General features: G+C 39.6%; 2 protein-coding genes across 16 annotated transcripts in view; one reads left to right on the top strand and one right to left on the bottom strand.

Annotated features, from left to right (window-relative positions):
* CACNB2 (calcium voltage-gated channel auxiliary subunit beta 2) overlaps positions 1-3,648 on the top strand; it is a 393,564-nt gene extending 389,916 nt beyond the window's left edge. For all 12 annotated transcript variants that reach the window (XM_086714809.1, XM_086714810.1, XM_025930405.2 and 9 more), the window contains one exon: positions 286-3,648. In XM_086714809.1, the coding sequence (XP_086570935.1) occupies positions 286-780 (495 nt within the window). In that variant the 3' untranslated portion in view covers positions 781-3,648. The remainder of the gene's footprint in view (positions 1-285) is intronic.
* NSUN6 (NOP2/Sun RNA methyltransferase 6) overlaps positions 1-17,657 on the bottom strand; it is a 73,005-nt gene that overhangs the window by 7,423 nt on the left and 47,925 nt on the right. For 3 of the 4 annotated variants that reach the window (XM_086714820.1, XM_025930261.2, XM_086714822.1), the window contains exons 9-12: positions 11,713-11,861; positions 8,219-8,344; positions 5,009-6,500; positions 1,894-2,022 (exon numbers count right to left, since the gene is read on the bottom strand). In XM_086714820.1, the coding sequence (XP_086570946.1) occupies positions 6,288-6,500; positions 8,219-8,344; positions 11,713-11,861 (488 nt within the window). In that variant the 3' untranslated portion in view covers positions 1,894-2,022; positions 5,009-6,287. The remainder of the gene's footprint in view (positions 1-1,893; positions 2,023-5,008; positions 6,501-8,218; positions 8,345-11,712; positions 11,862-17,657) is intronic. The other variant, XM_086714821.1, reaches the window with a different exon arrangement.

The raw sequence follows: 17,657 nt of genomic DNA, 5'->3' as shown, positions 1-17,657 counted from the left end.
ATATAAAAGGATCCCCTCCCCCCTTCATTTACTCATTAAGGGGAAAAAGAAAGTTCCTCTGTATGCTGTTGTAGGCTCTTACAAATTCAAGTCCAGTATAATGTAGTACAAACCTTAGAAATGCCACTGGGTGTTATCAGATGTACGGAGTAACTGAGTAGGTGAGATTTCATTCTAGAAACTTAGAGGGGAATAAACCTGAATGCATGGGCTTGCTTTTCTGACATGTTACTTCCTGACGCTCTGGCCTTGGCTCATGCCTGCGCTGACTTCCTCCTGTGCCAGGGTTCTCAAGGAGATCCGAGGACTGCGCGCTCTGCTCCTGCCCGTTCCGCCTCCCAAGCTGAAGAAGAGCCCTGCCTGGAACCCGCCAAGAAACCCCACCACCGTTCTTCGTCCTCCGCCCAGCACCACAGCCATCGTGGTGGCACGAGTCGAGGCCTCTCCAGGCAGGAGACGTTTGACTCGGAAACCCAGGAGAGTCGAGACTCTGCCTACGTGGAGCCGAAGGAAGACTACCCCCCCGAACACGGGGACCACTACGCCCCACACCGCGACCACAACCACAGAGAGGAGCCCCACGGGAGCAGCGAGCACAGACACAGGGAAGCTCGACACCGTGCCAGGGACCTGGATCGAGAGCAGGACCACGGCGAGTGCAACAAACAGCGCGGCCGGCATAAATCCAAGGATCGCTACTGTGACAAGGATGGAGAAGGCATAGCCCGGAAACGCAACGAGGCTGGGGAGTGGAGCAGGGATGTTTACATCCGCCAGTGACTTCTGCCCTCTTGTGTGTTTGTTCTTTTTTTTTTTTAAGTCTTGTATGACACCATCCTCAGACTAAATCTCTGGGGTCTACATTGCAGTCAGATGTGATCTGTCTTGTATACTCTGTATTGCTGTTGCTTGAATAGCAATAGCATGATTGATAAGGAGTATTAATATACCTTTTTTTTTCCTCTTGCAAGTGCTACGTAAGTTGGCCTCGTATGGCTGCAGTGCTCCGGTTGTATACTGGACTTTTCAAAAACTGTTTGGGATAGCTGCCACTTGAACAAAATCTGTTGCCACCCCGGTGGCTTTAGTATTTTAAGAAACATAGTTGATGTTTTCAAAAATGTAGTTAATGTATCCAGCAAGCCAGAATTGGCCCAGATAAAAGTGGAATTTCCTGATTCTCCAGATTTTTAATATGTAGGCACCAGATCTGCATACTCATTTATCCATGGACCACTGTTTCTTGCTTGTACCTCTGGCTGACTAAATTTGGGGACAGATTCAGTCTTGCCTTACACAAAGGGGATCATAAAGTTAGAATCTATTTTCTATGTACTAGTACTGTGTACTGTATAGTTTGTAAATGTTATTTCTGCAAACACCTTCTTATGATAATTATATATATAATATATAAATATATATATATATCAGTTTGATCACACTATTTTAGAGTCTTAATGCCAAGTCAGCAGATTTGCTTTATGAATTACAGGGACTAGAGATGCCCACCTTCAGGAAATTTGTTATATCGTCTAGACACCTTACCCCCATTCTCGTAGAAAGTCTGTACATACTGTAAATACGCGTGATTGCTTGACTTGAAAAGGTTTGATTTCTGAATGTTTTACCATCCTTGTAAGTTTATAACTTTGACCATAAATTATGGTAAATATAACCAAACTCCAAAGGTTGTTCTAATCCATGCAGTTCACACTGATTGTGACAAACACGTCCTGAGTAGTTAGTGTCTTATGTCGCTGCACTGGACTTGACGAGCCGGACCTCTCTGTGTGCAAGTGCGTCTGTGTGTAAGAGCGGTACGAGTGTGCACGAGTGACTGAGATGGACCCGAGTGCTGAAGACTCGAGACTGATGACCTAGAATTCTACCCACCTGGCTTTGTATTTAATTGTGTTACGTGTCGCTTTAAAAATAATCCGTTGAGCAGTCAGGGAATGTGAGGAAGCTCGCTGCCAAAGGTGACTAGGAAGGCATCCATGTGCTGGCTCCTTGTGTTTGCTCCTAGAGTAAGAACACAGGCAACTTTTAACTGTGAGTGTTTCACTGGAAATGTACAATCTTTGTGTGTTTGAGTATTTGTTTTAGTAAGAAATGTTTACACAGCTTGTAGAATTATTTCGTGGGAAAATAAATTTTTCTACCTTCTCCCACCTCCTTTTCTAAACCTTGCCTATCGTTCCTGTGGTCTATCTCCCCCAGATTTACCCTTCATTCTGTTCCTTACCACCAACTCCAACACGTCAATGTCCGTCAAAACCCAGAAGTGCTTCTTACAACCAAAGTTTCTGCTCTTCAGAAGTAATCAGGGCAAAATGAGGGGACTTGAAGTGAACAAAACATTAAGAATATCTTCCTATGTTAGACACCTGCTCTGAAGGGGAGCCCGGAAGATGCTGTTCTCCACGCCTCAAAGATAGCACTGTCAGCAGCTCACAGTGTGGTTGCCACGCTAAGGCTAAAACCTTCTCCGTGTCACTTATGTGTCCATTTTGTCCAGTTATGACTGGACAGGTAAGACAGTATTAGGTGTGCAAGTACCTAGCACCTGAAGTTTGTCCCTGGAAAAGGCCCATCTATAATTGCCTAACTTCAGATCTACACATTGTAAAATTATTATTAAGTCGGTTCATCTAGTTTTGTTCTGCTTCTTTGATTATTCCAGGTTCTTGCCAAATATTCTTGGAGCTTTATATGTAAAACTTTCACATTTAACTCCTTATTTCCCTCCCTGCACAGAAAAACTCAGTTTTACAAATGAGTTACACTTTAAGGGTTTTACCCGCTAATGGAAGAAACATTTTCCTCAGAATTAATCTTTTTGTTAATTAGCTCTGTACTGTTGACAAATTTATTTACTGAAGATAAAAACGGTAGATGTAAACATTTTTGATGTAAAATATTCGTATCATTGGGAAACCATATTCCAGTTACAGTTACCTGTGTAAAATATTTCTGAACTTTCATCCCAATTAATGACTTTGGAATATTTAAATTCTTGAAATATAACTGGTATTTATCTTACTTGCTGCTACCACTAATCTTTCAACGAGTCATGCCAACAGATTCCGGTTTTAAAATTTGTATCTGGATTCTTAATTTTTCACTTACTGTGAAACATAGTAGTCCAAATCAGAGTATTCCTCAAAAAAAATATATTGCAGGATTTGACATGAACATCTATATGTGTGTAAACAGTGTGTTCTAAATTTGTAAATGAAGAAATAATCCCAAGGGCAATGGGAGATTTACTGATTTGTGGAATGTAAAATTAGTCTCTTCACTCAGCAAAGGCTTAATCTTAACCTACTCAGTTGTAGAATCATGATCTTTGTAGTCGACCTAGAAAATGCTGGAAATGTCCTTAATAGTTCTGTGTTTTATTGTCAAATCCGTTTCAGTTCTTCCTATGCTCTTTCTCTACTGCTCATTTAAGTTACTGTTACAAAAAGGTGCTGCTAAATGTAGGATGTCTTAGTCATACTGTACTTTGGGACAATGCCACATTTTTAACATGGTCTGCTATGCATTCCTGTTAAACATTCACTGTCAGCTACACTGAACTGTTCAACAAATCTGGTTTAAAGTCATTCATACAAAACAAATAAAGAGCTGGCTTTCTGCACTGTTTACTAGTAGAAGTATTGATTGCCATTTTAGGGATGATTCTGATAGTTGAGAATACGTCCTGTTTTCAACACCAGTGCCCACTTGTGGAGCAGCTCTCAAGGGCAACGCTAATCACTGACGTTACTTTAGCGACGTTCCCGTGATGTCGGATAAAATGATCGTGTACAGTAGGTAAAGATCCTTTAAGATCAAGCAGAGTAATCTTTCTCCTACGTTAGTTTTACATGTGTGGCAATTCTTGATTCAGATTGTTTTTGTTATTCCTTCGTTTTTAAAATGAAGATCCATCTTGACGTCAAATTTAAATCCTCACCCTCATCCCTCCGCTCAATGATACAGTGCTACTAGTCTTGGACGCTAACCTTATTTCCATGCCAAGGGTCACGCTGTTGGAGAAAACAGCCACTAGATCGTTCTGGGTCAATTACTTAATTCTGGTTAAATTGCATTTTCAACGACTTGTACTTCACTTTACGATTTAAAGTAAACTATGGCACAGGGTTTTGAAGTAAAATGTACTCACTGTTAAACTGAAATGTTTTTGTTTCACAAGAATATGTTAACCCTAAGTATGTTAAGAGATAATATATTGTCCTCCACATTTCCCAGATTTTTTCCCCTTTTGTTCTATTTTTTTCTCAAACTTAAGTCCTTTAAATGTGTTTTATTTTCCAATTTGCCCTACTTTTTGAAGGAAAGAAACCCACTGAAACTGTCTATGTCAAAGCAACAATTTTTAACAATATTCTTTGTCCTGCTGTTTTTAATATGCAAATATTTTTCATCAGTTTTGCCTGCATTGTTTGTATTTTGACAGTTGTCAGTGTTAATCAACAGTTTACATGTTTACTGCTGGGCTCCCGGTCTGTGATTTTCATCCCAGCTTAGCACAAAAGGCTTTGCAGAAAGCAGGGGAAGAAATGGATTTTTTAAAACACACCGGAAGTCTGGAGAAATGTGGTGAGCTCTAGAGACAGAAGTGCCACAGGTAAACGTGTTTCTCTTTAGTCCAATGACATCTACTGGATAAAAGGCAGAATGAAGGATATAAAGAAGTCAGTCACACATTTGAATCTTATGGACCTTGATATATCTTTTCCCCCATTAAATAAGCACGTATTGATGATCTGCTCTAAAGTGGCGACAGAAAAAACAGGATTCTTGCCTCCAAGACTTTCCCAAGCATGGGGGGAGGGGTAAAGGGCATGGCCAATAAACTATGAGTGAGTGTGTCAAGTACCATGACAGCAGCAGAAGTAGGTCCTAGGGATATATGGAAAGACAGAAATGCCTAAGCCAACCTCGGACAAGGATATTCAAGAAAGGCTTCTTCAAAGAAGAGGCCTGCTAAAGAGCTTACCTGATCCAAGTGACCTTGCAATCTTGATGGGACACAATAGATAGAAGAAATTCTGAACAGAAACCTAGGAGGGAAAAAAAAGAAACTATCAGGTAGTTGTTCCCAGTTGTCCACCTTATATGCCCAAGGCTGAGAAATTCTGAGATGATTCCAAAGGAAGTTAACAAAACATTTAGATGTATTTAATACCATATAAGGGCTGGGTATTGAGTACTTAAATATATCTCATCTAAAAAGCAATAGGATGAAGCAAGCCTAAGGTTATAATTTTTAGTAAGAGCAGTCACATTGCTGCTAACAGCGGCATGTCTGGTCACTTTTAGGGGATGTTCTGGATTTTGCTGGATTCCAGATTTGATCATGAGGTACCCTTTTTTTGTCTTCATCTACCATACTCACAGTTGCTTTGTCTGATGTTGGGAGTTCTGTGAATGTGTTGATGATCAACAGAACACCAAAGCTTGGCTCTAAGGGTCAAGCCAGTTCCCACAGTTATCACAATAACTTGCAGAACAGGTATTCCAGGGGATGATGAAAGGTACCCAAACTGTGGAATACTCTCATAATTTTAATCTACAGAGTGAAGAAAACATTGTAGTTTTCAGTTTAAAAGCATGAAAAAAAAAAAGTAAACATGGTGAAGACACACTACCATTTAGGAGAGGTCCAGATTTCATTTCAAAGAGTTGACTGATCAAATAGTAAGCAGAAAACCTCAGATAAAATGCTCACCTCAGTTATGAGTACACGAAAAACGTTATAGTTTCCAGGCCCTGAATTTTTAGAAAACTACCACCCCTTAGGAACTCTCAGGAACAAAACACAACTTTTTATCAAATTAAGTATTACTCATTTTATTCCTCTTGTTATAATCACAGATTTTAACATTAAAAATGATTTGTATTCTTCATACATTAAAACACAAAACCCCAAATGAAAATATGCTCCAGATATCTGTAGGCATCTCATTTTCTTTATACTGTGCTAAATCCTTAAGAAAACACATATTTTAAACACAAAATATAATCTTGTACCACCCCCCAACTACCTCCTCCGTGAAGCGGTCTCTTAATCAAGCCTCTTGCTCCCTGGTACAACAGCTGGCAGCCTTTTCTGTTTCCTTAGCAACTATGTCATCAATCACCAAGCCTGACAACAGTTTGATTAAAAAAAAAACACAAAAAAAAAAACACAAAAAAAAGGAGGGAGGAAAGGAAGGAAGGAAGAAAACCAAACAAAACCATAGAGCTAATGTTTGGAACTTTGGTTTCTATGGATCCTACGTGCTTTTGCGTTTTATGAATTTTGCAATAAAAAAACCTATACAATCTTTATTTGCCAGCCAAATCATGTCTTCTATTCTGGCATCTCCGAGAGAAGCGATGTCAGTGTCCCGAACTGGCACAACAGATGGATCAAATCGCTGCAGCTGTTTCAATTGTTCAGATGATAGGCCGGCACCCATCATTCCTTCTCCTCCAATCTGTGGTTCCTGGGTGGAGAAAGGGAAAAAAATACGAATATCCTATCATTAGTAAGTGTGCCTGTGTACAATTTAAAAGACAAAATTGAGGTATAAGTACCACCAATTCCAAAAATAGATAAATGTTATCTCTGTGGAATATACGTGCGGTTTTTCTCGGTGGTAACAAATGGTCACCTGATGAATGACTATCTGTTAGGACCCATCTGCTCATCAAGTACTGCAGCTTTGCCACATTTTAGCTGCATGTATTTTTTTTTTTTTAATGTTTATTTTTGAGAGAGAGGAAGAGAGACAGTGCGCGAGCAGGAGAGGGAGACACAGAATCTGAAGCAGCTCCAGGCTCTGAGCTGTTGGCACAGAGTCCAACTCGGGGCTCGAACTCAGCAACCATGAGATCATGGCCTGAGCCGAAGTCGGACGCTTAACTGACTGAGCCGCCCAGGCAGCCTTGGCTTTGTGGTGTTAAGCAAGTAACTTTACCTGTCTCCTCATCTGCGAAACAGATCAAGTACTCAGTTCTAAGACTTCAAGAAGGTGGTGGTATGCCCGGCATACAGTGGCCAGTCAGTGAAACATCATTATCAACAACAGTAATAAATACAAATTCAGCTTTATCATCACATTCCCCAAAGCGGACCTAAAGGTGCCTTTCTCTGACCCACACCAATTGGATGATAAAAGTCTTCTTTTGTTGTTTTTAAATGTACTAGAAGAATTATTACAAAGAGATAAAGTAAGACTGTGTCAGTTGGTTTATAATACAGAATCATAAGGAACTGAGTGATATGTGTGAACCATGACCACAAAAGATCGACAATCCTAACTTCAGTCACCAATGCACAAATGTTTACGTACTACTGAAAACCTATCGTTTATTAACTCCTGGGCAGAAAGTTTCTCTCTCTTTTAGGTATATATTGAGTGTTGTGTATACATACACACACACACACATAAAATTCAAGTGAATTCTGAAGTCTTCCTTTCCTCTACAAAGCAGTTATCTTAACTTCTGAGTCTAGAAACCACCTCTCAATTTTTATTCATATATCCCAATTACCTACTAGAATTCTGTACAGGAAGGTTACTGAGGTTAGATGTTCAATGTATCTAACTGAATGTGAGTATTGTTACATATTTAAATTAACCTCAAACATCATGAGGTAAACATATAGTCATAATATAGTTTTGATAAAAACCAGAACAGGTCAAATAAAGTGTAAGAAAACTTTTAAAATGCTACATATTTTATGTAACAAATTGTGAAGAAGCAATAATCCTGAACCATTTTCTCCCCTCTGCTAGTCTTCTGATATCCCAGTTATTACAGCTTATTTGATTGAGAAAAAAAATGCTCGACATACTCCATACCAGCAAAATGTAGGACCAGGAGAGGAAAGGAATAAACAACTCTTTAGGGAAAAAAAAGGTCTGTATAAACTGAACAAGAGCCACAGGTGAAAGAAACCTGTAACACAAGTACACCTGAGCTCTGTGGCATTTTGACACAATGGCAAAGAACGAAGACGGGGAAAAACTGCTGGGACGTGGAAATTCTCTGTTCAGTGTCAAATGGATCTCACTGGAGGAACATGCTTGTCTATTGCAGTATTTGTTTCTGAAGTTTCGCTGGACACAGTTTTTCATATGACAACCTCGTGTTTATCACCACACTCATGATTCTGTGATCTGTCACATTACACAGAGAAAACCGAACTTACTCATACCTGGGGCTGAAGCTGGAGGCAAGGAAAGGTTGCGAGGGCCCAGGCAACCTGTTCTTCGTTTTCCGCCAGTGTGATGGTGCACGTGCTGTAAACCAGCACGCCCCCCGGCTTCAGCAGCTCAACTCCCTAAACAAACATGTGATCAGACTACGGGTGTACCACAAGGCAAAATCAACATTTTACAGGATTTTGTATCTGTAGGACACCTTTCAAGTGTTTGGGATAAATGTTCTGTATGATCAAGACTCACTCTCTGAGTCGAGTGTTCCAGCCCAGGTGCATTTCACGCTCTTGGAACTGTTAGTGCACTGAAACCAAGACTTTCCTAAATGTAAGCATTCACTTTCACTACTTTAGATACCCCTTTTTATGCCCAAAATCACACATGTACACTTTGTAAGCCATCCTCCTTTCTGAACTCTGTACTCATGTACTCAATCGCCTTCTCCATTTGTCTACTATCGAATTTGACGTGTCTCAAACTGAACACCTGTCTTCCAAGACCTTTTAGAGAAGTGCTATTTTCAGGCCCCCAACCGGAGATGATCTTTTACGCCTCTCTTTCTCCTGCACTCCCATCCGCTAGCAAATTCCATTGGCTCTACTTTTAAAATATATCCAGAGTTTGGCTGGTCATCATTCTGGTCCAAACTACACCGTCTTTCGCCTCCTTCTCAGCCTACCTGCTTCCTTGTCTGCCCTCCTACAATCATCTCCAGACAGCAGCCAGAGAGCAGTGTTTTTAAAACTTGTCACTTCTCAGCTCAAAACCCTTCAAATGTCTTGACTTATCACTTGTGGTCCAAGCCCAGGTCCTTACGGTGGCTTTCAAAGCCCTACACAGAGCAAGCCTCTGGCTGCCCTTCTGACACGCCTCGCTCACTCTGCTTTAGCAACACTGGCCTCTGCTGTTCCAGAACACACAGGGCACAGGCCCACCTCAAGATCCGTGCACAAGCTTGGAAACTCTTCGAATTCTCTGCGTTGCCTCCTCACAATCTTATCTCTGTGTATATGTCACCTTTCCAGGACTGCCCTCCCTGACCATCCCAGGTAAAACTACAACTACTCAAATCCAGCAATCCTACCTTCCCTTCTTTAGTCGGCTCTGTTACTATACATAATAACTTACTCATCTGTTTATATCTTCCTCCCCATTAGGAATAGACGCTCCATGAATAAGGCAGGGGTTGTCATTTTTTCACGGCTATATTGGTAGCACCCAGAACAGTCCATATTGTGTTATGGTCAGGTGCTCAATGAATATTTGTCCAGTAAATAAATGAATCAAGAAATAAGGTGTTAACAAGAAAATTAATTTTTCCCAAATAACTAAAAACTGTATCTTTTCAAACTCCTAGATATTTAAAAACATTAAAAAATTTCTTTTAATGTTTATTTATTTTTGAGAAAGAGACAGAGCAAGAGACAATGAGCGGAGGGGCAGAGAGAGAGAGGGAGACCCAGAATCTGAAGCAGGCTCCAGGCTCCGAGCTGTCAGCACAGAGACTGACACGGGGCTCAAACCAACGAGCCGTGAGATCATGACCTGAACCAAAGTTGGACGCTTAACTCAGTCACTCAGGTGCCCCAATATTTAAAAACATTTTAATGAAAGTCTTTAAAATATATCCTATACATAGTATACTATTACACACACACACACACACACACACACACACACACACACACACACACACACACACACTATATGCCATCTGGTATTTATAAGTATGAATAAACTATATAATAATATATACCATCTATACTACATATATGTATTTTTATTACATATAGTATATATTTGTGCCTTCTTAACTAGAGTATGCTGATGAAAATTTAAACTTTGTAAATGTGTGCCAGTTACTGTTTTAAGCATTTTACATGGATTTGCTCAATTTACTTATAACCATGAGGCATAGTTACTATCTCCAATGAGGTGACCCTATCAGGTGGATTTATAGTCCCCATTTCTCATATAAAGAAAACAATGTACCTAAAGTCACTCGTGTGGAAGCTGCACAGTTCCAAACAAGATAGTGTCTGATTATAAAGTCCACGTTCTCCATCAACACAACTCCGTACTAAACAGCAAATGTGCTATATTCTGAACTCTCTCTCGTAGCTATTCCTTTTCATTGAGATCACTGCATCTACTCCTAAGAAACCTTTTAAAATGTTCTTTCTGCTTTGACCTAAAAAAGAACAAAAAGCCCAGTCTTTAAAAACAGTGTCTTAATTTTACCCTCAACTCAGAGTGGGTTTCAACCATAAGTAAAGCTTCCTTTTTGCTGTTTGCTGTTTTAACTTCCAGGATGTGCTCTTTGAAAACTGAAGAAAAAGTTCAATAAATACCCTGAGTGCCACCTTTGGGTATAAAAGGAGATAACTAGAGAGATGAGCAGAAACACGCTCAAAGGTAACTTTAGAGACTGCATAATCACAGTGTACCCATTTGCTGCAGCCTATGCATTTATAATTGCAGGGCTGAGAGAAAATAACAAAGTCATCTTTGATCAAATGCTCTCTACATTCTGCGAAATCCACTGAATCACGTTCGCAAGCCGGGAAGAAATCCTCAAATGTTCTATTTGGGTTTCTCTCGAAACGTGCTAGAGACCAGTGAAATTAGCCAAGTTTTTACGGTTCTTCTATATTCTACACTGAATGGTCACTTCTCATTTTTATTGATGTGTTTCCCTTCTCCTGGACTCTTCCCATTTCTAACACACTATCAAAGATGATCCAGGAACCCTATAAAAAAAGAGTAACTCATTTATATCCCATTCTTTACACATCAGTTAGCAACTATGATGTTAACAACTCAGTGACTTCTTAAAATGTATCAGAATGTTGGAGACCCATTAAATGTCTCAGTGAAGAAATTCTGCCTCTGCCTGTAATAAAGAGTGATCAACACAAATGAAAGCTTCATTATTTAAACTAGGTTTTCTCTGTCCTTTTCCATGTGATAAAACAACATAAAACTTGACATTTTAACCATTTGTAAGTGTACAGTTCAGGGGCATTAAGTACATTCACACTGTCTGCACCCATCACCATCACCCATCTCCAGAACTTTTCAGTTTCCCAAATGCAAACTCTGTACCCATTTTAAACACTAATTCCCCGTCCCTCCAGCCTCTGGTAATCCTTCTTCTCCTTTCTATCTCTAAGGATGTTCCTATTCTAGTTACCTCATAGAAATGGAAACAGACAGTATTTGTCTTTCTGTGTCTGGCTTATACCACTTGGCGTTAAGTTCCCAAAGTTCATTCATGTTGTGCCAGAATTTCCTTCCTGTGGAAAGCTGAGTAATATTCTATTATATGTGTACACATTTTCTTATCCATTCACCTGTTGATAGACAAGTGGGTCGTTTCCCTATTTTGGTTATTGTGAGAAATGCTGCTATGAACACTGCTTCTTGGTCTTTGAAACATCAAAGTAGCGAAGGCCAACTTTTTTTTTCATATCAAAGTATCATCACCTACCACAGTAAAGAGTTTTCTCTGTAATGGCTGATATGATGTCACTTCTTTCAAAGTCCAAGAACAAGCCATGTTTGGTCTCTGTCCCATTCCACTGCATGGTGCATCAAGAAGAATTCGGTCAAAAGATTCTCGTAAGAATGGAGGTTTTCCTGTGAAGAGAATTATAAACATACTTGTTATGTGCCTATAGGTGTAGAATAGAAAACTCCTGACATAGGGGTGCCTGGGTGACTTAAGTCTCATGAGCGTCCGGCTCAGGTCGTGATCTCACAGCTTGTGAGTTCGAGCCCCGTGTCAGGCTCTCTGCTCTCAGCACAGAGCCCACTTCGATCCTCTGTCTCCCTCTCTCTCTCTGCCCCTCTCCTGCTCATGCTCTCTCTCAAAAAAAAAAAAAAAAAAAAAAAAATATATATATATATATATATATATATTTAAATAAAAAAAAAAAGAAAACTCCTGAGATAGAACCAATTATCAGAAATTTAAAATCATCATCTAGACTACAAAGAAAAACAATTTCTCCTTTCAAGTAGCTGGTAAAACTAATTCTGACATATGTAAAATGGTTAATGTAATTATTATAATTGAGGGTTATTCTGTTGACACAGTGCAAATTAAGGCCTAATCATATGAGACTTTGTATCCCCAATGTCACAAGCCACAATTCATCAGAGCAAGGACCTGGAATTCATTCTAGTCATACTGAGAGCGGACACTTCTCTCAGCAATCCCTACTGCAGACAGCCCCCCAAAAGAATACCTGTTAGGTTCTAGTCAAATATACTGGTTCTGAGGTTCCTCACTCTCCTCGCTTTCGTGGCCATCAGCAAGGCTATGCTCTAGAGTATCTCCTTGTATCACATGAATAATTTTCTCCGCTCCGACTTCTGAGTTATTTAGTGTTACTGGAGAAAATCATGAAACCGGTCTGTTTATATATTTCTGCTATTTAATAACTGCAAGATATTGCTGCTGACTGCCCTCACAGGAAGCCAGCTGACTGCCCACGGGAACCACAGCAATGTTCTGAGAACCACAAGATCACCTGCTTTTCTCTGACTGCACAACTGTCATACATGAGCTCTTATCAATTTAACTCATCTCCACCTATAACCTGCATTCTCACCCACAGTCTCAGAAGATCTTCTCAAAGTAAACAATTATTTTTAAGGTTTTTGGTACATACTGAAAAAATGCTCCAGAAAGATTATAGCAATTTACACTTTAATTACGATTATACTCATTCTCCTAAAAATCTTCATCAAAGAAGTTATTATTATTGTTGTTGTTGTTTCATTGGCCATTTCTATTTTTCCTTTATATGGTCACCTTTCTTGTTTTGTACTTTTTCTACTTAGACTGTTGGCTTTTTCTTACTGATCAGAAGAGCTACAGGGGTAGTAGCTGCTTTCTGCACATGATTAGCTCCAGGATGCTTCGATGATCTCCTTTTGCTTTTCCAGCTCTCCAACATCGATTTAACACGTTCCTTACACTATTTTTTTATACCAAATTGTCTCTCTTAGAAAACCAAAAACTCTCCCACAGCTACCTAAATCTCTTGAATAAACTCCTTACACTAACAAATAAAGACCTCTTCTCTAGCTTCTCGACTACTCCATGCACTTCCCTAGCTACCTTTCTCAGTACTCAGCCACATTCACCAATGTTAAAAAAAAAAAACAAACCAAAAAACCCACATCACTTTGTTACCCAAAAATGTCATGAGCTTTGCTATTTCCATGCTTCTGCTAATTCTATTTTCCTGAGATGCCCCAGCACTCATTTCCACTTGTCAAAATGCTATCTACCCTTTCAAGCCCTAACAAATGTCACCTCCTCAACCTAAACTCTTTTTTCTATTGTCCCTAGAAGAAGTAATCCATTCCTCTGAGTTGCCATAGCATTAGGTATCTTTTGGATGTATATATATATTTTTTCTGAGAGAGGGAGAGCAGGTGAGCGTACGAGCAGGGAAGAGATGTAGAGGGAGAAGGAGAGAATCTTAAGCAGGCTCCATGATCGGCACAGAGCTCAACATGGGACTTGATACCATGACCCTGGGATCGTGACCTGAGCTGCAATCAAGAGTTGAGTGAGCCACGCAGGCACCCCTTCGATGTAGTCTCATACACACTAGCGTTCAAGTGTTACTTCCAGCTAGACACTGAAAATTCCTAAAAAACAGGACAAGCAAGCCCACAAGATACCTTTGTATGGACTAGAATTAAGGTATGCGTATCTCTAGGTTAACATAGTTCTGCACCATGATAAACAGAGCACAGGCTGGCCTTCAGCCCCTCAACATATCCCCCAGCCAGGCACCCTTGTACAGAGCAGAAGCAAATGCCATGGCCTTGACAGGGATAGGGACAATGCCAACTCACTGAACTCACTGTTCTTAATAAGTACCATTTTCACACAAAGCAGTGGGTATTATACAAAAATTGAGACATTCCTAAAAATATTCTAGACCTGTCTTAGATTAGACTAAGATCACCAAATGACCACAAAGATACATGGTCCAAGAGAAATCTCTCTTGTTCAAAACTAGAAAGCCATGAAATGAACATTTAAGGCTTGTATGCAGTTTAGGAGTACCCAAATTTTTATTTATCCAAAGCTTTTTCTCAATATATATTGTTAGAACAACCTTTAGTGATTTCTAAAACTGCATTCGTTTGGAGTGGTGTATAATTTAGGAGCAATTTTATGATGGAAACAATAAGACTGGGACAACATTTGGAATGAGGGGATACAGACCTTCTCCCCGGTGCAAGAATTATAACTGGTAAAAACTGTAACAAAAGCAAAAACCACCATTTAAAGTCTCTAGACAATGCCTGGGACATACATCAAATGAAGAAACACTTATTAAAGAAAATCTAAGAAATGTGAGTATCTGTGGTATCTGAGCCACAATCCACTCACACACACTCTCTCTCAAAAAATTAATATTAAAAATTATAAATAAAATCACCTTAGTATGCAACATAAGAATTTTAATCATATTAATTCAATTTACGGAGCAGGTAAAAGTCACCCTGAAGTAATCTGGAAGAATTATTGATTTTGTGCTCTTTCATTTTTCAAGTCAGTATTTATTCCATGTCCAGCTAACAATTTTTGTGCATAAAATTTATGCACTAGGAATACAAATTATTTAAAACTGTGAAAAAATTATATTTTCCAAAGATAGCTATGCCAATACCTTCCATCCCACATGCCCTTCAATTTGACATTGACTCTTCTCCCACAAGAGATGGGGTCTAATGTTCCTTTTCTTTTATTGTGGACAAGAGCAGAACTGATACTACATGACTTCTGGACTAAGTCATAAAAGGTTGATACAGCTTCTGCCTGGGGCTCTTAGGACACTCATTCTCAGAACCTAAGCCACTTGGTCTGAGAAAGCCCAGTCGGTACACATGGGAGAGGCCACGTGTAGGTCCTATCTGAGAACCACCATCAACCTCCAGACATGCACGTGACAGATAAAGCTTTTGAGATGACGCTTCCCTCAGGTACCCAGTGACTGCTAATTGCGTCAGATACTCAAAGTGGGAACCACTCAGAGGTCCCAGTCATTCCCTCAAACTGTGAGAAATAATAATAAGATCACTGTGTTAGGTCACTAAGTGATGAAATGATTTGTTACAACAGCAGTTCATACCCAGAACTGTTTAAAAATCAAAACCACCCTGCAACTTGAAATCAGTGCATGGTTAAGAAGCCACTGAATCAACTTCTTGCCACCTTATACTACACACCTCACTCATCCGCTCAGAGGACTTCGAACTCTTTCAACTTAAAAAGAAAAATTTTATTAACTAAAAGGAACTCAGAAAACATGGGGGGGGGGGCGGGTTGTTAAATGGCAGAATAGGAAGATCTTGAGCTCACCTTATACCACAGACACTAAACCAACAACCGTATCTACTGCAACCGATTAGGAAAATCTGAAGACTGGGAGAAGAGACCTTCCACAGCTAGTCACAGAGAGAAGGCCATCTCAGAAAGGGTAAGAGGGGTGGAGATAAGGTCAATAACCAAACTCCTCGTGTGAAAAACCACAAAAGGAAGGGACATCACAAACATAGAGGAGTGAGTGGATCAGAACCCACAGCAGGCAACCTCAGTCCTGGGCACTTACTGGGAACATGAGTCTTCACGATATCTGGCTTTGAAAATCAGCAGAGCCTAAAAATGGGAGCTCTGACAATCAGGCAATATCAGTTGATTTTTCAAGAGAAACTCTGTAGCCCAGAAGGATGCCTTCAAAGTGCTGAAAGGAAAAACCTACAACCCAAAATACTCTACCTGGCAAAGTTATCTTGAAGCAGAAATGAAGGAGAGATAAAGAGTTTCCTGGACAAGCAAAAGTTAAAAGAGTTTATCACCACTAAACCAGCCTTATAAGAACTGTTAAAAGGAATTCCTTAAGAGGTAAGAAAAGCCTGTAACTGGAAGAAAAATATAAAAGGGAAAAAACTTCACTGGTAAAAGCAAACATAGAGTGACCATAGTAAATTAATCACTTATAAAGCTAGTATGGAGGCTAAAACATTAATGTTGGGAAATCACATACATCTACCAAAATCAGTCAAGGAATATACAAAATAAAAAGACATAAATATGATATCATATACATAAAATGAAAGGGGAGTCAAAATTTATGCTTTTAGAATGTGTTCAAGGGACGCCTGGATGGCTCAGTTGGTTGAGTGCCTGACTCTTGATTTCAGCTCAGGTCATGCATGATCCCTGGGGATATGGGATTGAGCCCTGAATCTGGCTTCACACTAAGCATGGAGTCTATCCCCTCCACCACCGCCGCCCCCCCACCCCCCAACTCATGCTCTTTTTTTTTTAATTTTATTTTTTATTTTTTAAAATTTACATCCAAATTAGTTAGCAAATAGTGAAACAACAATTTCAGGAGTAGATTCCTTAATGCCCCTTACCCATTTAGCCTCTCCCCCTTCTCACAACCCCTCCAGTAACCCTCAGTTTGTTCTCCATCTTTATGAGTCTCTTCTGTTTTGTCCCCCTCCCTGTTTTTATATTATTTTGGCTTCCCTTATGTTCATCTGTTTTGTTTCTTAAAGTCCTCATATGAGTGAAGTCATATGATTTTTGTCTTTTTCTGACTAATTTCATTTAGCATAATACCCTCCAGTTCCATCCTCGTAGTTGCAAATGGCAAGATTTCATTCTTTTTGATTGCCGAGTAATACACCATTGTATATATATATATATATATATATATATATATATATATATATATATATATACACCATATCTTCTTTATCCATTCCATCCATCGATGGACATTTGGTCTCTTTCCATACTTTGGCTATTGTTGATTGTGCTGCTATAAACATGGGGGTGCATGTGTGCCTTTGAAACAGCACACCTGTATCACGTGGATAAATGCCTACTAGTGCAATTGCTGGGTCGTAGGGTAGTTCTATTTTTAGTTTTTTGAGGAACCTCCATACTGTTTTCCAGAGTGGCTGCACCAGCTTGCATTGCCACCAACAATGCAAAAGAGATCCTCTTTCTCCGCATCCTCGCCAACATCTGTTGTTGCCTGAGTTGTTAACGTTAGCCATTCTGACAGGTGTAAAGTGATATCTCATTGTGGTTTTGATTTGTACTTCCTTGATGATGAGTGATGCTGAGCATTTTTTCATGTGTCGGTTGGCCATCTGGATGTCTTCCTTGGAGAAGTATTTATCCATGTCTTTTGCCCATTTCTTCACTGGGTTATTTGTTTTTTGCTTGCTGAGTTTGATAAGTTCTTTCTAGATTTTGGATACTAACCCTTTATCGATATGTCATTTGCAAATATCTTCTCCCATTCTGTCGGTTGCCATTAAGTTTTGCTGATTGTCTCCTTTCCTGTGCAGAAGCTTTTTATTTTGATGACGTCCCAGTACTTC

The sequence above is a fragment of the Puma concolor genome, chromosome B4 (assembly GCF_028749965.1).
Source record: "Puma concolor isolate L17-30 chromosome B4, mPumCon1.1.hap2, whole genome shotgun sequence".
Lineage (NCBI taxonomy): Eukaryota > Metazoa > Chordata > Mammalia > Carnivora > Felidae > Puma > Puma concolor.
The sequence above is the reverse complement of the archived record's forward strand: the minus strand, read 5'-3'. Positions and strand labels throughout refer to the sequence as shown.